This window comes from Hemibagrus wyckioides, linkage group LG20 (genome assembly GCF_019097595.1).
Source record: "Hemibagrus wyckioides isolate EC202008001 linkage group LG20, SWU_Hwy_1.0, whole genome shotgun sequence".
NCBI classification, from domain to species: Eukaryota; Metazoa; Chordata; class Actinopteri; order Siluriformes; family Bagridae; genus Hemibagrus; species Hemibagrus wyckioides.
This window is the reverse complement of record NC_080729.1, coordinates 17,958,934-17,983,465: the sequence shown is the minus strand read 5'-3', so window position 1 is coordinate 17,983,465 and position 24,532 is coordinate 17,958,934. Positions and strand designations below refer to the sequence as shown.

At 41.0% G+C, this 24,532-nt stretch overlaps 3 protein-coding genes across 3 annotated transcripts in view; all 3 read right to left on the bottom strand.

The window, feature by feature from the left end:
* The window catches only part of hecw1b (HECT, C2 and WW domain containing E3 ubiquitin protein ligase 1b), a 33,405-nt gene extending 14,999 nt beyond the window's left edge, over window positions 1-18,406 (bottom strand). Inside the window, exons 1-6 of the mRNA XM_058418134.1 lie at window positions 18,197-18,406; window positions 7,315-7,645; window positions 6,828-6,935; window positions 3,713-3,807; window positions 2,880-2,955; window positions 2,328-2,497 (exon numbers count right to left, since the gene is read on the bottom strand). Coding sequence (XP_058274117.1) covers window positions 2,328-2,497; window positions 2,880-2,955; window positions 3,713-3,807; window positions 6,828-6,935; window positions 7,315-7,645; window positions 18,197-18,226 — 810 coding nt within the window. The 5' untranslated portion in view covers window positions 18,227-18,406. The remainder of the gene's footprint in view (window positions 1-2,327; window positions 2,498-2,879; window positions 2,956-3,712; window positions 3,808-6,827; window positions 6,936-7,314; window positions 7,646-18,196) is intronic.
* Window positions 18,407-20,810: 2,404 nt separating this feature from the next.
* Window positions 20,811-23,182, bottom strand: ccr12a (chemokine (C-C motif) receptor 12a). The gene has a single exon (XM_058418179.1). It carries the CDS (start codon window positions 22,990-22,992, stop codon window positions 21,919-21,921), a length of 1,074 nt encoding a protein of 357 aa, XP_058274162.1. The 5' UTR covers window positions 22,993-23,182; the 3' UTR covers window positions 20,811-21,918.
* A 177-nt stretch (window positions 23,183-23,359) lies between these two features.
* si:ch211-106n13.3 (vWFA and Collagen domain-containing protein) overlaps window positions 23,360-24,532 on the bottom strand; it is a 37,997-nt gene continuing 36,824 nt past the window's right edge. The window contains exon 30 of the mRNA XM_058418313.1: window positions 23,360-24,509. Coding sequence (XP_058274296.1) covers window positions 24,319-24,509 — 191 coding nt within the window. The 3' untranslated portion in view covers window positions 23,360-24,318. The remainder of the gene's footprint in view (window positions 24,510-24,532) is intronic.

Below are 24,532 nucleotides of genomic sequence, written 5' to 3'. Positions count from 1 at the left end.
CGTGATGAATCCATCTCATCTAAAGCTCTGACTGAAAGCCGCCGATCATTTTTTCCAGCTGGAGTCGACGATCGATAAAGGCGTATCTGTGTAGTCCGTGCGTTTTCGTACACTAGGTACCGCGTAGGGCAGTTTGTCTGATTTGGCGTTTTTGAAACGTTTTCTTTGCAAATTTAGCCTGAGACTCCCCAAGCAATGTGGCTTCCTCTGAGATACACGTAATGGCAGACACTCCTTTCAAATCCTTTCAATCTGCTTCTCATAAGAACACCGTGGAGCAGCTGAACGCACTCGGAAACAAGTGGTTACTCCGCACCATAAAACACCAGCCGTCGCTCGTCCTTCACCCCTCCAGAAAGAATAAAAGGAAGTGATTTCCCCCCTTTCACACACTCCCATCTGTATATCTTCCACACTGACCTATTTTCCCTTTAGACAAGAGCTAACAGATGCCTGGCTAGCGTCTCTCTCTCTCTCTCTGACACACAGAAAAGGAAAAAAATAAAAATCCTTCCCACCCACAGAACAGGGCCAATTATGCTCTCAGGGTTGCCTGAGAAATAAAAAAAAAACCCTTAAATCATTCCCTTGCAAACTACAGCCATGGCTAATAAGCACAACTGTATTATTTATATACAGTATTATTGGGGGGGGGGATACTGAAATATCATTCCAGTAGAAATAAAAGGACTCAAATTCCCAGAACTGTTCCTTCCAGGCTCTAAAACCGTCTCAGGTTATTATAAGACTGAAAAAATAGCCATGCGAATATGCCGAAAAATTCACTGATACAGGATCTAATATGCTACTACAGTGTCTGAGTACACAACAATTGCATTTTTTTATTAATGAACTCTTTTTATCAACTGTTTGTGTTCAGTATTGAACGTCTTTGTCATGTCCCACTTAATATGAAGCTCATATGAAAGTAGACATTAAGCTTTAAAGATTCGTAGTGTTTCATAAGCATTTTTGATAGAAAAGCTCCAAAAAAAAAAAACCCCAAAAACATTTCATTCGTTCTCCACACAAATGTTTCTCTTATCTTCAAAGTAAATGATGACGTCAAGCCAATTTCTCAAGTGCTTGTTTATAAGGAACTAAAGTTTATCTTCAACCACCAAGATTCTCTGTAAGGTTATCCAACAGATGTTTATTCATTTGTTTATACTGATTGACGACGTCTGATAAGTCGATTTTCGTTCCACCGTACTGGTAAAAAGGGTTAAAAAAAATAAAGCACGATCATTTCTCTCATTTATAGTAAGGTTTAATGTCGTGGAACGTCTGCAAAACAAGCTAGCTCCTGTTATCCCTTACACAATAGCAGCTATAAACAGTCATTATTCCCCACCAGCCTCTCTGTGACGTTCAGAAGACACCGCCTGAAGCAGGGATCGAACCCGTATCTCTTTTTGGTGGTTATGGCAGGGAACCTTCCCATGAGCTCCTGACACTCTCGCTAATTTGAAGGTTATTACAGTGCGCACATTAATATAAACCTGTGACTTTCCTGTTTCTCGCACCCGGGGCTACAATCAGGAATTCAACACTGTTGTGTCTAATTAGCAAACCGTGAATTAGATGAAAACACTGGCATCATTAGATTATTCCGTACACACAAAATTATTTGGAGCAAGGCGAAAGGGAAAGGTTAGATCTGAGAGAAGGACATTTTAGGGAAGTCTTTTTGAGGTGGAGGTGCAACAAGAGCACAGGAGCATATACACTGATCAGGCATAGCATTATGACCACTGACAGGTGACGTGAATAAGACTGATGATCTCCTCATCATGGCACCTGTTAGTGGGTGGGATATATTAGACAGCAAGTGAACATTTTGTCCTCAGAGTTGATGTGTTAGAAGCAGGAAAAATGGACAAGTGTAAGGATTTGAGCTTTGAGTTTTATGAAGGACCAAATTGTGATGGCTAGCCCACTGGATCAGAGCATCTCCAAAACTGCAGCTCTTGTGGGGTGTTCCCGGTCTGCAGTGGTCAGTATCTATCAAAAGTGGTCCAAGGAAGGAATAGTGGTGAACCAGAGACAGGGTCATGGACAGCCAAGGCTCATTGATGAACGCAGGGAGCGAATGCTGGCCCGTGTGATCCGATCCAACAGACGAGCTACTGTTGCTCAAATTGCTGAAGAAGTTAATGCTGGTTCTGATAGAAAGGTGTCAGAATACACAGTGCAGGACGGGTCAGGGCTGTTTTAGTAGCAAAAGGGAGACCAACACCAATATTAGGCAGTTGGTCATAATGTTATGCCTGGTCGTGTTTGTATGTGCTATACCATATGTGTGCGGTTATGTTATTTCTCCTCACCTCTCTCTGCCACACGGGGTTGACGGTGTTACAGACGATGCCTGATCTTTTCTCCTGGCCGTGGTGAGGTAGAGCGGGGAAGATGCTGTGTTTGCCGGGGTGAATTGCGATCTTCAGGTAGGGATCCGGGTTGAAGAACATGCCCTTCTTTAAGCCTGTCGCCTGGAAATCTGAACACACACACATACACACAAGCACATGACAAAAGAAATACTAAAAGGCAAGAGCTTCACTCAGAAGTCAAGCAATTTAAATGCCTGAGGTAAAGAAGGCTGAAGAGTTTTAAAAGCACTCGTCTCGTTTGACTCACGGCTGCCGGAAATGATGCAAGTGTTTATGCGAATGTGTTTACGTTGCTCTTCTCCCGAGGGGAAGCTGTGGCATGTTAGGATTTGTAAGTGAAATATCGAGGCGCTGATCGATAACAAGTGTCCCTGAGGAGTGGCTAAAAATAGAGGCGAACTGAAAATTTATCTAACCTAATTACTCTCCGCTAATTGGAAAAGCGTGCTCTTGGCAGTTGCTACGGTAACTTCGCATGCAGGCGTGTACCTGACAGAGAGAAGCTGATGAGTCTTCGGCTGCCCTGACTCTGAGGCACGTCGTCCACGGCAACCGGCTTGAACACCTGAGCGAGGGAGAGGGAGAGCCAAAGCGAGTGAGACAGAAACAAAGAGTGGGTGAGAAGAGAGAGAGAGAGAGAGAGAGAAAGAAAGAAATAGATAAGAGCAGCATTGTCAGCATTGAGACTGAGAGAGAAAATTCACATAAACCCCCTCTCCAACCGCCACCACACACACACACACACACACACATTCTGCAGAACCTGAGTCAAAACCACAGTACAATCAGATCATCTTTACATTCATACCCAAACCCAGAAATATACAAACCACTTGACCAACATCCTGTGCTGCTTCTAGTTTCTAGGTTTATGCAAAGCAATGACTGAATCACTTCAAATCAACTCTTAATGCACTTCCTAAACATCAGATTCTTACTACGGATCAGTCTGGACACTCTCACAAGGACTCTTCTGCAATTGGGGAAGATTTGAGAGATCAGGAATGATAAACCACAGGCTGGCTGAAGATGAGCTGATATTAATAGACTCAAGATGATCTGTCTGCATGCAAGCCAGAGGCCTAATCCTCACACAGACAGAGACTGATGATATTGACTAAGGCAGCCATTGTAAAAATAAAAAACTGCACTGTTAAATGAAGATATGAGTTATCATTTTTATATGTGCATGATTAAAATCATTATGCAGTGGTGATGGTTCAATGATGACGATGATGATGGCGATGATGCCTGTGCTGCAAACTGGTTGTTTTTAAGTTTGGTCATCGGTGCTGGGAAGCACACAGTGCACGCACACTCACCGGCGCCGAAGGGTTCCTCACGGTCACACTAGGCGTCGTAGCCCTCAAGGCGCCGCTCACCCCGTGGTAGTACTTAAAGCAGATCTTCGTCTCGGCTGAGAAGAAGAGGAAGAGAAGACAAGTTCAAGCTGCTGGGTGCTGAATCATTCCTGACCCTGTGCTTTGAATTCAGCTTCCTAATAAAGTATTTATTAATACTGCAAGTCATGGCCATAATGAACCGAATGCATAATGTATTATGATAATACTTAAATATTACCGTTATGAACATCTATTAATGTATATGCTTCATTATTTCCTGATGAGCTCACATTACGAAAGCATTACTTACTTCTTACTTATTGTTCAATAATATATGCTAACTTGTGGACCTTTCAGCAAAGCACTACTAATTTAAACATCTACATTTAATTTCCTATAGCTTCAGGAGCACAAGGATCTAAAAAGGTAGCATTTACACTATATTGCCAAAAGTTTTGGGACAATCTGCCTTTACATGCACATGAATGTAATATGGAATTGTCCCACCCTTTGCAGCTAGAACAGCTTCAACTCTTCTGGGAAGGCTTTCCACAAGGTTTAGGAGTGTGTTTATGGGAATGTTTTTTGACCGTTCCTCTAGAAGCGCATTTGTGAGGTCAGGCACTGATGTTGGAGGAGAAGGTCTGTCTCACAGTCTCCACTCTAATTCATCCAAAAGGTGTTCTATGGGGTTGAAGTCAGGACTCTGTGCAGGCCAGTCAAGTTCCTCCACACCAAACTCACTCATCCATGTCTTTATGGACCTTGCTTTGGTCACTGGTGCACAGTCATGTTGGAACAGGAAGGGGTCATCCCCAAACTGTTCCCACAAAGCATGAAATTGTCCAAAATGTCTTGGTTTGAAGCTGAAGCATTAAGAGTTCCTTTTATCAAAACTAACGGGCCCTGCCCAACCCCTGAAAAACAACACCTGAATTCAATGATTAGGAGGGGTGTCCCAAAATTTTTGGCAATACAGTGTATGTAAAGTGAGCACAGAAGTATTGATATCATCAGTCAGGTGTGTAGTAGCTAATAGTCTATTGATGAGACACTAAGGCTTTGCACTTTCACATTAAATATCCTAAACAAATAAGAAAAAAATAGTGTTCAGCAAAATGCTTGCATGAGTTCAGACGAGTGTTATAGACAAAATGCTGAGTGTTGTGGTTAAAACACCACAAAAAAGTTATTGACACAATCTCTCTCGCTCTTTCTCTCTCTCTCTCGCTCGCTCTCTCTCTTACACACACACACACACACACCTTCAAATAGATTACTTTACGGCTTCATTAATTCTACACTGCTGAAGACTGCCAGCAGCAGCACTTCCTGTTAGCAACATGGCTGATTGATAGGATAATGGCAGGAGGCATGTGGTCAATATCCTCTCTTTCTCTCTCTCTTGCTGTATGTATGTGTAAACCCTACTTTACACAGACACTCAGAAGAAATCGGTTTCAGAGCACAGAGAGTGTTTCCCCTGGAGCTCAACGTGAGCTCCTGCATTACAGAAATAGCAATCAGCTAACCTGCTAGTCTCTCACATAGCAGTAATACAGCAGTGTGTTACAACAGACAGAGCTGTGCGCTTTCCCATTTTCCCCGCAATGTGCCATCTGGGGGTGATAAATCACTGTCGTGGAGCTAAAGCAGCTGCTGTGACGGCCTGCTTTTCTGCAGCGTCATACTGATGCTAGCACACCGCAACCACCATTATTAAATTGGTGACATCATTTATTTAACACGTGCGAAATGTACTGTCAAGCTACATGGTTCATTCCAGCCGATTGGCATTAGCTGTGAATATGATGAATTTTTATGAATAAATGAAGTGAAATTTCCTCTCAGAGATCCTGTCAGGTTGGATTGTATTAGCTAGCTAGCTAGAGTTAACAGTGAAGCTTTATGAATGTGACTAAAGGTGTTTTTTATTGTCACAAAACATACTGTAGCTCGGACTGGACAGCTAGTTAGCATGGGGATTAATTTGATGAACATTAAAAAATATGACTTCCAGAAAATAATCCTTTCAAAAATCCTGTCAGGATTTCTCACGTTAGTCAGCTAACTATTCTTAGAAGTCGATATAATTGGAAGGCTAGCATTTTTCCTCAGAAATCCTGCCGGCTTTTGTTAGCCAGCAACTAGCTAGAAAATGATAAATATTTTCTGAGCTTGAGATTTGGTTAATTATGTTAATCATCTTAGTTAGCTTTAGAAGTAAGGATTAGGAAAAATTCTTTTGCCAATCCGGTCAAGTTAGCCTATGTTAGCTAGGTTGTCAGTGGAGATTGTAAAAGAGAAGAGGTTTTCCCAAATATCCTGTCAGGCTAGCTTATTTGCTAGCTTGTAAAAACTTTACAAATCAAAAGTTTCTTGTCAAAAACGAATTTTAAAAAGCATTTAGAAATATCACTTAGAAATCCTGTCAGTAATATGGTTTATTACAGTTATTATAAATTACAGTCATTACAATTTATTACATAATAATTCCTTTCAGTGAAATTCAGAGGAATGTTAGCTAGCTGGGTAGCTTTAGAAAATGCCAAACATTAATATGGCTTTAAATAATATAATATAATATAATATAATATAATATAATATAATAGAATATAATAGAATAGAATAGAATAGAATAGAATAGTGTATTACAGCGCTCGGTGCTCCGAGGCGACTGCTCAGAGCAAGCTGTGTGAGTGGACATGGTGTGTTTGTTACCATGGCAGCTATGGAGAACATAGTAATGTCCTGCGGTCTTTATGGTGGGGTGATAGCGTATCCAGATCAAATGCTTATCAGCCTTACACAGGCCTGCATGTCACACTGTCGCCTCGATGATGTTTAAAGGCTCTCATGAGCTGATTGCGTGCGAATTATTCGATTGTGGAGATCGTAAAATGGAATAGACTGATCTGGTGACAAATCTGTCAACACTAAGGTTGTGTGGATTGATGGCTATTGTACAGCAGGAACATAGCGCTTTAATCAAAGAAAGACTCAAATGTAGGCCTCGAAAAGAGGCCTTTTGTAAATTACAAGCTCTCTGTGTGTGTGTGTGTGTGTGTGTGTGTAATAAAATCAAGATAATTACGCTCAACAAAGTAGGAATTAGCCTCAATCTTCCACACGATCTGGCCTTTGTGAGAGCCATTCACCCCGCGGTTCTTATAGTCCAGAAAGTTCTCAGACAGCACCTCATCTGAAAAAGAGAAAAAGAGTCTGTTCTTCTCTGAGATTAACACAGTGATGTGTCATGATGTGTAGGCCTCAAAATTCCAAGCATGTTTTTTTCAGCAAATGGTTGATTCTTTTATTTATAATATAGGCAGTCGCTGTAGTCTATGCTGGCTGGAAATCTGACAAGGAATGATTAATGGATTTGTGTTTGTATCGGATTCAATCCAAACTTGGTTGCTCACAGAAGCCCCAAGAAAGAGTGAGACAGTGTGATAGAAATGTGAGCAATTTACAGAGCTATATATATAAGAGAGAGAGAGAGAGAGAGAGAGGGAGGACAGATTTACTCTTCTTTGTAGACAGCTAGATTTCTTTATATCACTACATTTCGCATCACCCACCAATGAGATACATTCCAATCCAGTCTCCGGCATCCACCTCCTCCTTGATGTCCCATGTGAGCGTGATGTCCGGCGACTGGCCGATGGCGTAGTGGGAGGTGCTGACGGTCAGCGTGGAGCGGCAATGTGATGTCACCAGGTCCGTATCACTGGTGGAACGCGGCAGGGTGGCCGCCAGCTCCTCGGGCTCGCCGTTCTGGAAGTCCACGCTGGGAAAGTGCTCCGGGTTGAAGCTGTGCCGGATCGGGTCTTTGCTCCGGCGCCGGGCCTGGGACGAGCGAGATGGCGATGCCATGGCCGCCAGCCCGAGAAAGCGGTTCTGGTACAAGTTCTAATGATGGAAGAGATACAGATGGTACGATTAGTACCTTGTTCTATTACTATTACACTTATAATATAAATGGCTGATGTTTAGCAGAGGAAGTGAGACTAGCCTACGAGGAAGAAGAGGATATGAAACAGGAAGGTTAGAAAAATTTTTTAAAAAAGGGAAGGCCAACTAAGTGTTACAGTTTTTATCCTGGCATTGGGGTTTGATCCTCTCTCTGCCTCTTAAACGTTATTGGATTGTTGCTTTATTGTGTAATGAAGCTGTGCTCTTCAAATTTCTGTGATTTGTCTTTTCTCACATTGTCCACCTGAAATTAGAAAAACTAGCCTAGTGTCATGGTTTCCATCTTTTCCTTGCAGCATGCTGCCCCGTTACAGTTATTGGTATGTTACCCTACTGTCTTCACCTGTAATAAAGCAACATGTTTCTGACAGCAATGACCAGGAACTCGTAGAACCAGGACTATCAGTAAAATCATATGATCATGTTAACTTGGGAACAAAATACAGCATAGAAATGAAATGTCTGCAAAACATTTCTGCAGAAATGACTTAATGTGACAAACTCTAACTGTGCTCTTCCGATTTCTGTGATTTGTCTACTCCCACATTGTCATATTATAAAACTAACAGCACTATTATAGGCCCACATTATCCTAATACGCTCAATATCCCCCTTTACCATACGTGCTGTTCCTGGAACTCGAATCTCTTTATCCCCTGTGGAGCTAAGGTTTGCCGGTTCCTTCAGTAAAGCTACTGACTGAATCCATAATGACTTGGATTTGGAAATAACTTAAAGCGCAGTAATCAGGCAGAGAGCTGAAGGCATCTTTTCTCATAGCATCCTGTTTTGGAGCTCAAATCACAATGTTTTGTTTTCGGTCACTATCCGACTGGGTTCACTTTTGAGTCCGGTTCTTCTCGAGGGTTCTTCGTCGCCATCGCCGCCTGGATTGCTCATGATGGATCTAAATAAACATCCAGATATCTGTGAAGCTGCTTCATGAAAATGTTACTATACTATTATAGAAACAGAATAATATCTACTATTAAAGAAATCGTAGATATTTATAACTACGTGGTTTTATTGTGATGGAGTTTTTTGGTCACGCTCTTAAAATAGGGGGTGACGGAAATGTGCCAATCGTCTCTAGAGAAGAGTGCTGCCCAACTACACTCAGACATAACACAAAGGAAAGATTGTAAAAGGGAGGGAGCGGGGGACCGGTCTGCGCTTTGTGCCGCATCAAGCATCCACTAAAACACATGCTCTTTCAATCCACACGCTTCTGGAGATCTTTAAATAGCTGTCCTACTCTTTCCTCTATTCATCCGTCTGTCTCAGGAAGCGGCTTTCAGATTCGTCTGTCCACTCCGCTGAGAAAAAAAACGTGTGTGTGTGTGACCCAGCCTGCCTTTCTGTCTTCATGGCTCTGTATTGTGTTGTGTAAACTGCCTGCTCTGTACGTGTCAACACTATTTCTCTCCTCGTCTTCTTGTCTTCAGCTGCTCCGGAGTGAACCATCTTCTTCACCTTCTGTGGCTTGGTTTCTTTGTCTCGTGCTGCATGTCTGATTCGCGTCGTTTTTCAAGGAATATTTCGCCTAGCAATGCAGAGCGCAGAGAAAAATCAATGAATGACAGGAGACGCTAAGTAGCAGGATTGCGTTCCCACGGTGCAATCGCACATTAGCACGTCTTATTAGTCATTTTTTTCTTCAGCGCCTGGCATCCTAGCGTCCTTGTGTCTGGCACGGAGAAGAAGAAGAAGAAGGAGAAGAAGAAAGAGGATGAGGAAAACACGGCTTTCCATTGTTCAGGGTGCAGAATGAGTATGCGTAGGGGTGTACAGTGATGACTCAACATGAAGCAAGCCCTTGCCAATCCTCTACCTCTTTACAAAGCGCTTTAAAAAAACAACAACAACAACAACATTGTCTTAAAGAGAGCATGTTCTTCGGTTAAGTGCTTTTAACTGGTCCTTGAAATCCTAAAAGGCTCAATTCAGGATGTTTCATCACATTCACAAAGGGCTAAATCAATCGCGAAAGCCTTCGTACTCGAAATGACACGAACACAATTTTCAAGCTAATGAGATCGTCGTATCAGGTTAATACCATCTGACCTTTCTAAATTAAAATCAATTTTTTTCCATGCTCCCTGTGCTGGAACCCGGGTGGGTCTGCTTGCCAGGGTTAGAACCCAAAATGCGACTCGTCTGAAGTGGGCTGTGATGAAGGAGAGCTAATGCGAGAGCTGTGGGGATGAAGTAAACAGGCTGAGACCTTGACCAGTGCTAGGAATGTCACCCTATAGGCTCAGAGCCAATTTGTGTGATATTACATATCACACTTCAATGCTGTCAATACCACGCTGCAGTGTACGTACGAAACGACTAATAATAAATTTCTGAGGCAAAAAAGGAGAAATAGAGAAAAATCACAGGTGGCTTAAAATAATTTTTAGCTTCAAGAAGGCTCAGAATCTAAACATATCACCATGTAAGAAATTTTACATGAAGCAACAAAGTCCTGAAGAAGTGCTACACTGCCCACAATCCTAAAGCAAATCATCACTATTTAATTCATATGCTAATAATAGCTAGCCAACTGCCAACTAGCTGTTTGCTAGCTGTTTACCCAGTAAAATCACATTCGACAGCCATCTTGATAGCAAGACTGAGAACAAAAAAATCTACATGAATGGAGAGAGATGTATTTATTTCCATTAGAGGATCAACAAAATAATGTTTAACACACACACACGCACACACACACACACATACACACACACACAAACCCGGTCTGCAGTGGTCAGTATCTATTAAAAGTGGTCCAAGGAAGGAACAGTGGTGAACCGGTGACAGGATCATGGGTGGCCAAGGCTCATTGATGCACGTTGGGAGCAAAAGCTGGCCCGTGTGATCCAGATCTAACAGACGAGCTACTGTTGCTCAGATTGCTGAAGAAGTTAATGCTGGTTCTGATAGAAAGGTGTCAGAATACACAGTGCAGGACGGGTCAGGGCTGTTTTGGCAGCAAAAGAGGGGCCGACACAATTTTTGGCAGATGGTCATAATGTTATGCCTGGTCGGCGTATTTGGTAATTACAAGTTGTTAAAATATAGAAAATCTACAAAAGTGTCACTACTGGAGATTGAGTAGAGAAACAGGTTCGGTTGTGAGTCGGAGAAATGGATGGTCAGTGTTTGTCGTTTTTAGAAGCGGTTACTTGAGTTGGTCAGCGCCGAGCTGCTGGGACACTGTAGAGACTTGAGAAGGTGACACATTGCAGCAAACAGCAGGCGGAGGATGAGGTGAGGTGGGGGTTATAGCAGTGGCCATAACACTGCTCCGAGTCAGCAACACTATCAGCGGGACGCCGAACACACACATGTCATGGGTTACAGTGTGACTGAGATCAGCAGAGCATGTGTGTGAGCAAGGCACAAATATAATCACAAAGCACTTTATTACAGATAATTAATATTGATTAGTATCTGACCAAAAAGGATGGCTAGATACAAAAACAGTGAGACTGTTCATTTTCAATGCAGCAAAAATCATCTACAAATCAACGTACTTATATACAGCAATCCCGGTCAGCTTGTGTTTTTATTTATTTCATTCGTACACTTCTTCCTGACAATATTTCGGTGCACACAACAGACAAAGCACTCGCTCAGAATAATCATCATTACTGCCAAGAGTTAAATTAGTGAGCAGCTTCTAACCAGAGATCCATTACCGAATCAGTCCGGCGCATAACTTCATTTGTCCCGCGAAATAATGTTATCTGACTATTTTAAGTCTAAGATGCTTTGCCCACAAGTTACCGATTATCCTTTCTGGCCACAAGCTTCAGAAGGCTGCTTCTATATACACGAGTGTCCTGGAGGAGTACAAATATTTCAGCAAGGCGACACAGTGAGCTTTTGAGAGAAGGATACAGTCACTGGACCTCAAGTAAACGTTCAAGGAATAGTAGTAACTTAAAGTTTGGTTAAAACATTTAGTGATAGATGAGATGCTGATGTGCTACTGGAAAAGTTACCTTTTACTGTGATAGTTCTCAAGACAAACATACTAACCGCTACGTCACTATATGCCCCTCTTTTTGCCTACATTTGACCAAAAAAATTCCAGGCTAGCCTTGCTAAATATCTGTCTTTTTGGTATTTGCTGCTAACAGTTAATGTGTACAGATTGCACGTCATGTCTCGTATTTACACGTTTTTTAGACTTCTCCCATTTCCAGATCACGAATTTCCCCACATTAAGCTGCACCATGCTCTAATCGACTGTGGGCGGTTTGCATGTACGAGGGTAATAGAGGCTTTACGAGCGTGCCTCACAATCATGCCAGGCTCTGATAAATTAATTATGCTCATTCAGCATCCAGGAGCAGACTGCTTTAAGCCTCACTTAACACACTCCCATGTTTCCTGTCGCAAGGGTTCATTACTCGTATAGACACAGAGGGTGAAAGGAGCTGGAACGCGGCCTGCTGGGAGATCGTCACCGGGGTATTCAGGAATCTTAGTGAGACTGCGGGTGAGATTTGTATTACTCTTCGTCTCAGGATAGAAAAAGATTGAAGAGATCTGTTACTCAAAGCTTCACAGTGGCTAAGGAGCAGACACCCCTACTATCTGATCGACCGATGGACAGGTGGAACCGGACGTGGCTTCTGATTGGCTAGAAGGAGATGCTGCACACTTTCCTTGCTCAAGTCTCATCATCCTGAGGTAATCTTCACGGCGATTGAGAAACTGGAGCTTTAATTTTTATCTGCATTTATATATTAGAAATTTACAAGTAAATATTGTTTACAACAGGAATATTCGACTGTATATTTCGCTGTAGCACAAAAACGACTTCACTGAATGACAAAACCTTCACCGCATGACTGAAGAACGTTTCACTAGCAAGCTAGGAATTAAAACATCTTTAGAATGACTGAATAAATCAAAGGCTTTTGAGAAGGTTTTTTGTGAAACCTTATTTTGCCCAAAATGATCTGAGAAAAATTTAATAAAATCATAAATCTGTTGTTTTGAGGAAATAAAATTGTCTTCTTAAAGTTGACTAACTGTATGTCTAACTGTTACATACCAAAAAATATATATATATATTTTGTTAATCTGATTTGTCTTTTAAAGTATTTTGACCAGAATAAAAATACATAATACATAAAAAATGTATTAAAAATACAAAAACACATAAAAAATATATATCTATAAAAAATACAAAAATACATAAAAATATATAATTAAAATATATAATTAAGAAAAAAAAAATATATGAAAATAGGTGTTTTATTTAACTAGATTTTTATCTTGATTTTTTATTTTTTTTTCCATTATTCTCAATGTGAATTTGTTGGGGTTTAAAGTTGTTTTTTTGTGTGTTTTTTAAGTAGCCTTTATGACCAGATTTGACATATAATCTAAAATATAAATAAATAAAATCTGTAAATAGGTGTTTTATTTATCTAGCTTTTTATCTAGAATTTTTTTCCATGTTTCTCAGTGTGAATTTGTTGGGGTTTGAGACACGGGAACGTAAACGTGTTTCTGTTTCAAAGACTGGAAATTTAAGAATTTATTACATACTTAATGTTAAATTAATTTTTCATGACGTACATTTACCGGAAAATAAGCTTTCCAGTAGCAAGGAATCCCGTACTTTTTAATATTAACCAACCTCAGAGCTCTGACCATTGCCTGATACCTGATACTGAGCCAATACTTATTTTTTCCCACATATATATCATTTATTTACTATATAAAATTTTCCTATTTCCCTTTTTCATACTCTCATTTTGTTTCCTCCACTCCTGTTCTTCTTTATCTATTTCAAAGCCAGGATTCAGACACAGAGATTTCTAGAAGCCGGTTGCAGAGCATCAGCACCAGTGCCACAAACCTCAGGTCAACTAATCCACTCTCTCTCTCTCTCTCTCTCTCTCTCTTTCATTCTCCATCACTGTTTCTCTCATCTTCCTTTCCCTTCCCACAGTCTTTGTTTCAGTGAAAAGCACAGCGGCCTGCTCTCGTCAGCGTCTCCTCAGTCCCTGCGTGACTCATGACTCCATGCATATTTAAAGTGCGTGTGGACAGAATGGCTGAGTGTCTCTCTCTCTGACCTATAAAACACAGCAGCACGTCACACATCTCTCAACACACACACACACACACTCAGACACATCACTTCTCCATCTTTACATCACACAGATTTCTAGAATGCAGCTCAAAATTCTATTCAGGATTCAAACAGGACTTCCTGTCAGCTCTGGTGGTCTATCATTCAGCCATGATATGTGTGTCTCCCTGGGAAAAACCTTTCACATGGTGAAATTTTGACTAAAGGTAACGATAAAATTGACAGACACTTCATAAACACACCTGAGGCACATTCGTTTTCTATAAGAAAAGTGTAAGGATTTGAGCGAGTTTGACGAAGAGCCAAATTGTGTTGGCTAGATGACCGGATCAGAGCATCTCCAAAACTGCAGCTCTTGTGGGGTGTTCCCGGTCTGCAGTGGTCAATATCTATCACAAGTGGTCCAAGGAAGGAACAGTGGTGAACCAGCGACAGGGTCATGGGCGGCCGAGGCTCATTGATGCACGGGGGGAGTGAAGGCCGGCCCGTGTGATCCGATCCAACAGATCCTACTGTTGCTCAGATTGCTGAAGAAGTTAATGCTGGTTCTGATAGAAAGGGGTCAGAATACACAGTGCAGGATGGATCAGGGCTGTTTTGGCTGCTTAAGGGGACCAACACAATATTAGGCATAATGTTATGCCTGGTCAGCGTATTTTACAGAGGTAGTGCACACAAATATCTAATATCTGATCTTAGTTGCATGAGACTCTAAATGCAATATTACGTAACGTGGATATAGTAAAAGTAAATCAGATTTAATCGTACAATCCATATTACCTAATGACTTTATTCCTCCACCTCCAGTATTGATCTGCATCCTGGGGTCGGTGTGTAGGCAGGTGGTTATTTTAGCAGGAAGTGCAACCATCCGCGTGCAAACAAGGCTTTCTCCCTCCCCCGTCACCTCTCTCTCTTTCTCTCTCTCTCTTTCTCTCATCGCCAAAATTAGAGCAGGATCAATACGCAGAGCATCCAAATACCCTACACGGAGCCTGGTCTGATGCGAGGTCATGGCAGAATCGATGTTAATCCAACTCTCCTCGTCGACAAACACCGGCACGCAGGTGCAGCCGGGCGATTAGGAATGACCTTTAGATATCGCTCCATCTTTGATTTTGCTATATCTGGAATACAGGTCTGGGGAAAATGCTCTAGCGTGAATAGTTCATTATGGGGTAATTTCAGCAGGGCAATTACAGTGTTACGGATTTGACATTTTAACTAATATTGACTCGTAAAGTCACTAATTGCCTGAACAAGCTTGGGATCAATGAGACAGTTCACTTATATAGTCATGTGACCTTCCAGGATAAACACAGATCCATATTCATGTGTAAAATATTTATTATTATTATTATTATTTTTATTATTATTATTAAGATATTTTTGTCTTATTTCTATTGAAACAATCAAAAATAGGAATTAACAATAAACTCAAATTAAATTCTAGCATTAAGCCAAATAAATAAACAAATAAATAAACAAATAAATAAATATAGACCCAAAAGGACAAAGTGATTCATTGCATTTTTTCCTTTTCTTTCCTTTTTCCTTTTCCTCGTCTATCCAATAAACAGCGCTCACTGGATAGTCCCTGATTACGTAGATGATTGAATAAAACCATGACATCATCATCATCCTCTGTACGCCTCAATTCCCAGCCATTGTTCAGCACCTTTCAATACTGCAGAATACAAACAGCAGCCTTATTACATTATTTCGTGTTATTTATTTTTTTTAGAGCAGGCATCGAGTCACGATGTGGATGTCAATTGGTATTACTGATAATGCTCGATACCAGCTCAGGGTCAACACTAAAGGATCACATTACACGCTTCAGCGATCCTGGGTTACGCTGCCGATGAGTACATGAGTATACGGGCTTGTACATGACATGAAATGTGAATATAAAGTAAAAAATTATGGGGAAAATAAAGATGGGACTACAAATAGCAGATGGTAAAAGAGGTTCCGTGATAAGCAGAAAAAGCACACACACACACACACACAAAAGCACAGTCGACTCAAGGACCAGGATGCTGAGACCTTAAGGCTAGAAATCAGCCATGTATTTCTGGTAGCTATAGTAACCGACTAGGAATTCTGGGTATAAAAATCCAAGCATTGTGTGAAACCATGTTCAAAATGACGTCCTACAATCCTAGGAAAACAGTTTCTTCAGACAGTTATCATTCTAAATGCTTAATCTTATGACATTTTTAACAAAACAAACCCATTAGGAATATTCTCATGTCTGATTCCCACAAAGGGGCGAGCTGGAGAATGCATTAGGAATGCTCTGCTGCAGGGTTCCCTCAGAGGAACAAACTGAAGAACCATTTAGATGTTATGTTCTTGGGATCACCCATAAGAACAGATCAAAGAACGCTTTAGGACGCTTTGTATTGGGGTCTCTTCAAGAAAATCACACCGAAGAACCTTTGAGGATCCTCTGTTATTGGGCTCACACAAAGAGACAACAGAAAAATCCCTTCCAGATGCTCTGTTCTTGGGTCCATCGATAAGAATTCATCAAAGAACCTTTTATGAATGCTCCATATTGGGGTTTCTCATAGAAGATCACACCAAAGAACCTTTGAGGATTCCCACAAGAAGCCTTTCAGGATGCTCTGTTCTTGGGTTCATCGATAAAGAACCATTTAGAAAGCTCTGTATTGCTGTTTTTTCTAGAAGATCACACCAAAGAACTTTTGAGGTTCCTCTGTTATTGGGCTCCCATGAAGAGACAAAACCAAAAGCCCTTCAGGACGCTTTGTTCTTGGTTTCCCCTTTTAGAGCAAATCAAATAACCCTATAGGATTCTCTGTACTGGGGTTTAGTCTAGAAGATTACACAAAAGAAACTTTGAGGATCCTCTGTTGTTGAGTTCCCATAAAGACAAAACCAAAAGCCCTTCAGGATGCTCTGTTCTTGGTTTCCCCCTTCATAGCAAATCAAAGAACCCTTTAGGATGCCCTGTATTGGGGTTTCTTCTAGAAGATCACACTAAAAGAACCTTTTAGGATCCTTTGTTGTTGGTTTCCCACAAATAGACAAAAAGAACCCTTCAGGATGCTCTGTTCTTGGATTCTCCCTTAAGAACAAATCAAAGAACCCTTTAGAATGTTCTGTACTGGTACTTCTTCTAGAAGATCACACCAAAGAACTTTTGAAGATCCTCTGTCGTTGATGTTCACACATAAGAACATAACAAAGAAACCTTTAGGATGCTCTGTTCTGGGGATTCCCCTCAAAAAAACACACCAAAGAACCTTTTACAATCCCTTCTTTCTGGGTTTCTGCCATTTAGTTTGCTCTGTATTGGAGTCTTCCCAAAAAATAATCTTATAGAATCCTCTGTAGTTGGGTTCCCACAAAGAAACATAGCAAAGGACCCATCAGGATGCTAGGTTGTTGGGATTCCCCATAAAAAAACAATCAAAGAACGCTTTAGGGTGCACCGTACTGGGGTTTCCCCTCGAACAACACACCGAAGAGCCATTTAGTTTGTTTTCTATTGGGGTCTCCTTTAGAAAATCACACTAAAAAATCTTACAGCATCCTCTGTAGTTGGGTTCCCACAAAGAAACATAGCAAAAAAACCCATCAGGATGATAGGTTGCGGGGTTCCCCAATAAAAAAACCTATTAAAGAATGTTTTAGGGTGCTCCGTATTGGGGTTTCCCCTAGAACAACACACCAAAGAACCATTTAAGATGCTCTGCTGTTGAGTTCCCACAAAGACACAAACCTAAGAACCTGTCATGATGCTGTCGTCAGGTTCCTCTAGGGACCTTACAGGTTGTTTTTTGGGGTTCATGCAAAGAGATGGCTCTAGTGTCCTCCGTTGTCGGGTTCCGACTACAGAACCTTTTAAGATGCTTTGTTTTTTCCACACAAACGCATTTTCTTCCTACTCCATACGAACCTACAGGTGGATTATGGGTATTCTGTGCATCATTTTGGACACGATCCTATTGCAGTGCATTGTGGGATTTCATGAACGCCCTGGATGCTGTCCAGTAAAAATAAATAAATAAATAAATAAATAAATAAATAAATAAATAGTACACTATATAGTGAATAGGGCGCGGTTATTGACATACAGTTTTTGCGTTATAACGGATAACGCAGTCAACAAAGACGTCTAAAATACTACCCTACTACGTAGCATGCCAAAAAATTAGGCATAAGCGTTTAGAGCATTGAGATACAGTCTGCTGTTCAGTAAGGGAGTAGCCATGCAGGCTCGTTTAAGACGCGTCCATTGCATCTAAGAGTAATAGGGCCGTTTTTATTTCTAATGCCTACTAATTAGTACGCAAGTGTGCGGTTCCGGACGTGGCCACGGTGAGTTATTATAAGGCTATCGGATCACTCACCTGAGTCAGTATCACCTGGCGGTGAATCATGCTCCGAAAGCAGAGCTCCTCAGTCTCTAGAGGCCATGTTACTCCGTGAAACTCTCACACATCCCACAAAAGCGCCCCGCTCAGCATCGCGCTAGCCTCCTGTGCTAATGTGCTGATGGAGGGATGCTACATCCTCCTCTCCTTGTTTCCTGGGTACCAGCGCTTCGCCACCAATGGATGCTTGTGTCATTCTCTCCGCCGCTGCGCCCGCCTCTACGCCACGACCCCGGGTTGCCAGATTGCGCTGTTTTGGTTTTGGTTTTGATCCTTAACGCATTTCCTGACTGACTTGAAACTAGACCTCGACAGCAAGGACAAAATTCACCCTAAGAAGTGTGGGGGGTTTTTTCGTGGTGATATTAATTCTCACAATTTTAGGTTTCTAAACAGGTTCTCTAACCTGTTTCTTGACCACATCTGTTGTGTACATTTTGCCTGATTTTCTTTTTGCTTGTGGATACTGCTGGAAGCTGTACATTTCCCATTGGGTTGAATAAAGTATCTATCTATCTATCTATCTATCTATCTATCTATCTATCTATCTATCTATCTATCTATCTATCTATCTATCTATCTATCTATCTATCTATTGTATAACACTTCCATTAGCTGATTAGTTCATTCAGGTGTGTTGGGAGCAGGGAAAATATTAAAATGTACAGGAAAAGGAATGTTACAAGAGTTAGGACTCGTGAGAAAAAATGGTACTAAACTGTTTTGCCTTGGCGCTGGGGTGGTACCCTGAAGGACCCTTAATTTACATATGACACAGTTTCATCCTCATGCTTTCTCGAAAACACTAGGACGAGGTCAGAACGCACCCTGAATGGGACACCAGTCCATCCCAGTGCGCCATGCGATACACACTTTCACACCTAGTGGCAATTTAGAGTCTTTAATCCATCATCATCATCATCATCACCTATGAACCTGATGGAAACTAGGAGAATATCAGAAACTCCACACAGAGTTCAGAATCAGTCTGGGAACCTGGACATGTGAGGCGACTACCTGTATTATGGTCATTCATCTTTGATCCTGGTCAGGGTCGCATTGGATTCATGGGCTATTTGAAGAAACATGGTGAGGACACACCCTTGAATGGATCATCACAGGACATCATCTATACACATTTTCATTTACATTTATGGTATATTAAGCATTCACCATTTTCTATGAGAAGAAATAGAAGTTTTCTCTAGAAGTTGCAAATCCACCTACTGGCTTGTGTAAACCTGAGATCCCAAAGGAAACCCACACAGACACTGGAAATCCATTCGGAATTTCCACACGAGATGTAACCCGAGTTCAGTACTGAACTGGGAACTCTGGGAGCCCTGAGGCGGCAACACGACCCACATCACAACTACTAAATCTCTCACACCGGATGTGCAAGTAAAATCAGGCAAAATAGGACAAATAAAAAAGCAGTTCATTAGTACAGGCAAAATGGCAAACCATAGTTTCTCCACCGTTCACCTACTTGTAACCTAATGGGCTAAAAACAGAACAAGAGTTGAAACCAGACAAAACTGGCAACCATGATGACACCACCCCACCAGCAGGCGCGTAAACAGGTCTGTGGTGGGTGACCCAAGCAGTCAGTAACACATGTCCAAGCTGTATATTAAGGCCATAAAAGCTGTTTAGTTTGCATTTAAAGTCTTTTTAGATGTTAGACATTTTAGATGAGGTTATGGTCAAAACCGTGTACCCAAACTGCACTAAATAGCAGCTCTATTTCTGTAATCAGAAATATCACTCCAGAATATTACTCCACTAAACTAAATCTATTTGCATGCTATTTAACTTGTGGCTTAAAAGTTAGAACTCTGACTTGAGACATGTTTTTAAGTATAGAAAAACAATTCTTTAATTGAAAACAGACTCTGAGTGAACTAAAAGGCTGTAAACCAGCGCCATCTGTAGGTATCATTAAAGCCTATGTTTTAACACAGAACTTACACTCCTACCATCACGTCTAATATCTGGTCAACCCTTTAAGACCTTGGGCTAAAAACTAGAACAACCATGAACTAAGACCAAGACCTAACACTAGACATAACCACAAATTTCGACATGGCCCACAATGTTGTGAAATTTCTCTGTCACATGCATTAGTAGAATTGGCTAATTCAAAGGTTTCTATACCACAAAATACACAGAAACATCTTTTAAAAAATGTATAATTGTGTATATTTCAACTGAGGAAAGATTTATTTAACATCTTGGGAAGGAGTGTCAGCACGTCCTAAAAAGTTAGAGGTATATCTAGAAAAGTTTTCCGGCACCTTCAACTGTGAGACTTTAGGACAAAAGGCTTCAATAATAATTAGCATTAAATATAACTAAATATTTACTGAAAACACATTTATTGGCTCTTATTGGAAAATAATACACAGTAACGCCGCTTCACATCGGATCATACCACGCTGATCATTTTCCTAACAGGGCACACATGCGAGTGTTTTATTCCTTACTTAATACTCAGAGGAAGTGTACTCTGAGCTGAATTGAGCAAAAAATATGAAGTGAACATCTGAACAGTCTGAAGTAAATCATTAAAGATTCGTGAGTGAAAAGGTCACATCAATCAGAATTTTTTTATTCAGCAATTGTTTCACTTTCCATGCAAAAACAACACAAAAGAAGAAGAACAAAAAAACATTTCTAAATAGTTCATTTCATGCTACAAAGACACGTTTATGCTACATGTTCATAAGATGCTAAATACTCCTGATTTATGCAACTGGCCACAGAAGAACAGCAGAAGCACACAGACTCAAACAACAACACCAAAAAAAACACATCCCCAACTTCCTTGTATTTTTTTTCTCTCTGTCTCAGCGTTTGTTCTCACATGCTCATTTCTGAAAAGCAAACCCCTGCACCACCATTAATGATGAACCTGAACCCAAACAGGACATTTTTGTACCCTGGAAATGTTCACGTTCCTAAACCCTGCAGCCTGTACCAGTCTGTGAGATTATATAGATCAAAATGTCAGAACTTTTCACTATTCAGTAGTTCATTACTACTTCAATGTTCAGACATTTAGAAGCTACCAATAAGCAAAAGGTAATAATATTTCAATATTAAGAAGTTCAGAACCTACAAATATTAAGACGTTCAGAACCGACAAATATACAGTAATTCAGAACCTTCCCATATTAGGAACTTCAGAACCTACAAATATTAAGTATTTCAGAACCTTCAAATATTATTACAAATTCCAGAACCTTGCAATATTAAGAAGCTCAGAACCTACAAATATTCAGTGATTCAGAACCTTCCAATATTAAGAACTTCAGAACCTACAAATATTAAGAACTTCAGAATCTCCCAATATTAAGAACTTCCGAAGCTACAAATATTAAGAACTTAAGAACCTGCAAATATTTAGTAGTCCAGAACCTTCCAATATTACAAAGTTCAGAACATCTCAATATTAAAGAACCCCCTAATATTAATAACTTCAGAAGCTACAAATATTAAGAACATTCCAATATTAACAAAACTTCAGAACCTTGCAATATTAAGAAGTTCAGAACATCTCAATATTCCAATGTTCATAAGCTCCCAGTTTTCAGAAGTTTGGAACATCCCGATATTATAATGTCAGAACCCTTGCAATATTCAAAAGTTCAGAAGCCCAGTATTCAGAAACTCCTTCCAGTGTGAAGTTTCATCAGTTAGTAGTACTCAGTGTTAGGGCTCCTGAACGATGTGGTCCTGCTGCTTTGAGATGACAGGATGGTGCTCTTCAAACACGGTATGTGCTTGGCTAGAAGTTTCCGGAAATGGCTCTGGAATTTCTTCCCCACAAAGGTGTAGAAAACAGGGCTGATGCAGCAGTATAAGTATGCAATGTTCCGTGTGACATATTCTGCATAGTCCAGGTCATCAGAGCATGATCTGTCTCCAGAGGACAAGCGCAGCGCCCTGAGGAGGATGACCACATTGTAGGGCGTCCAGCAGATGAAGAACGTGAAGATGATGACGAAGATGAGCTTGACAGCCCTGCACTTCTCCTGTATGCGCGTGGAGACGATGCGAATGGTGATTCGGGCGTAGCAGTAGAACACCATCATCAGTGGTAGCAGGAAAAACAGCCCGAACTGCTGGTAGTAACCCATCAGCTGCCATTTGACTATGGTCTGGTACGTGTAGCCACTCTCTTCACACACCCAGCCGCCCGGTTTGTTGTCCCGTACATTGAACAGGACCATGTCTTTAAGGCTAGCGAGGACACTGAGAAACCAGACGATGGAAGACATGCAGAAAGCGTACACCCTCCGGCGGCTCTGGGCGGCCGTGATGGCATGGACCACAGCCAGGTAGCGGTCAAAGGTCATAAGGGTGAGGAAGAGAATGGAGCTGGAAAAGCCTATGGAGTACAAGCTACCTACCACCTTGCAGAGGAATGGGCCAAATATCCACTCGGAGCGGTGGTAGACGGCCCAGAAAGGCAAGGTGCAGGCGAACAGGAGGTCCGAGATCACCAGGTTCAGCAGGAAGATATTGGTGACCGTACTGAGCTTCTCGTACTTATAGATGATGCACAAGACCAGACCGTTTCCCACAAGGCTAAGCAAAAAGTTCATGTAGTAGAACGTAGGGATGAAAGCTGCACCAAACTGAATCACGTTGCTCTTCTCGCACAAAATCACCGTCTCGTTCTTGATGACATGTTGGGGATCATCTGTGAAGTTCTGATTAAAAAAGCCATCCAGATATTCATCATACTGGTCGTCACCCATTTCCATTCGCGCTGTTACCTTGGAGCGACCGCAATAACAAAAATAAATAAATCGATGTCTTTGTTCTAGCCTCTCAGCCGTAAGACTGGGAAATTAGAGGGGTTTTTGTAGTAAGTGCAGAGGAACCTGTCTTGTCAAGATGCGAATCTTTCTGTGGCTTTCGCTCAACTGCAATAACTTAACACTTCAGCAAGCAGTAATACTATAGAAGCACCAGAAAGAGGAACTGCACACACACTTACTGGAAACCCTTTTTTTATCGGCTTCCTATCTATCCCGAGAAGAAGAAGAGGAAGAAGAAGAAAAAAAAAGAATATTTCTAACCTGGACACACAAGCCTATAAATAAAAACTCAATTACAACAGAGCAACTACTGTGTGTTTAGGAATATTTTATTTGATCAGTGTTACATGTAAATGGTTTCAGTTCAAATGTAAACAACCCAATTAAGTCAATTAACAGACATTCAAAACGGAACGAAACGAGATAAAAAGAAAATAAAAAATACTCATGGCTTCATTTCGACAGGAAAATAAATAGAACGTGTTGCTGATTGAAGTTGAATGGTTCAAAAGAAATGCTAAAATCATAAAATTAGAAGGAGGTTTTTTTGGAGAGAAATGTTCAAACATTAAAAATGTTAACATTATAACAAAAACATTAAAAAATCAAATAAAATAAATGCAGTAGTCCACACACACACACACACAGAATGAGCTTTTTATAAAACCGAAAAACCGAGACATCCTGAGCAGTTTGAGATATCAGCCAACACTTTTAGAACAAAATATTGTCCAGTTGTTGGACTACTCCGTGTCGAATACAGAGGTAGTATTTCAAAAGGCAGTGCAACACCTATGTCTATTTACAATAAAAATGCAATTCACAAAAGCGAGCACCAACGTGAGATAGAAAAAAAAAGAAAACGTGGTTTCGGGGTAGTCCGAGGCCAGATGACTCAAAACGAGATGATCTTGTATTACTCAGCAGAGCATTTTGTTGTCCTAGTTTTGTTTTATCAGATGAACATTTCACCACACATCATCGCTATATTCTATGAAGAAAAAAAAAAATATATATATATATATATATATATATATATCTTTCATGCTGCTACATTACGTGATTCTTATTCTAGCTTCCAAACCAAACGTAGTAAACAAATAATCTCAAGTCAAAACTGCCGTGTTCAAACTCCGGAGCCCTTTATCCGGGCCTACAGAGGTTAAGAAATACAAATCAAATCAAACACTAACATCACCTCAGACAGTTTGGGCTCAGGAGCATGGAGGCCCTTAAAAGTCATTACGAAGTGTGGATCAAGGTAGTTCGCTAAAAGTTGGGCCCTTTGTTGAAGTGACCCTGCTGGCTGACGTAACCCATGTAACAGGAGGATGGGTCGCAAACACCGGTGGCGCCTGGAGGACCTCGTTTTCCAGGGATGCCAGGAGAACCAGGCTTGCCTGTAGACCCCGGGGGTCCTTGATATCCCTCTCCATCCAGTCCACGAGGACCTTGCAAACCTGGAAGAAAGAAAAATGCAGTT

Bases quoted from the DNA above. Each gene is read 5' to 3' on its own strand.
- ccr12a (XM_058418179.1), bottom strand. From the start codon at position 22,992: ATGGAAATGGGTGACGACCAGTATGATGAATATCTGGATGGCTTTTTT.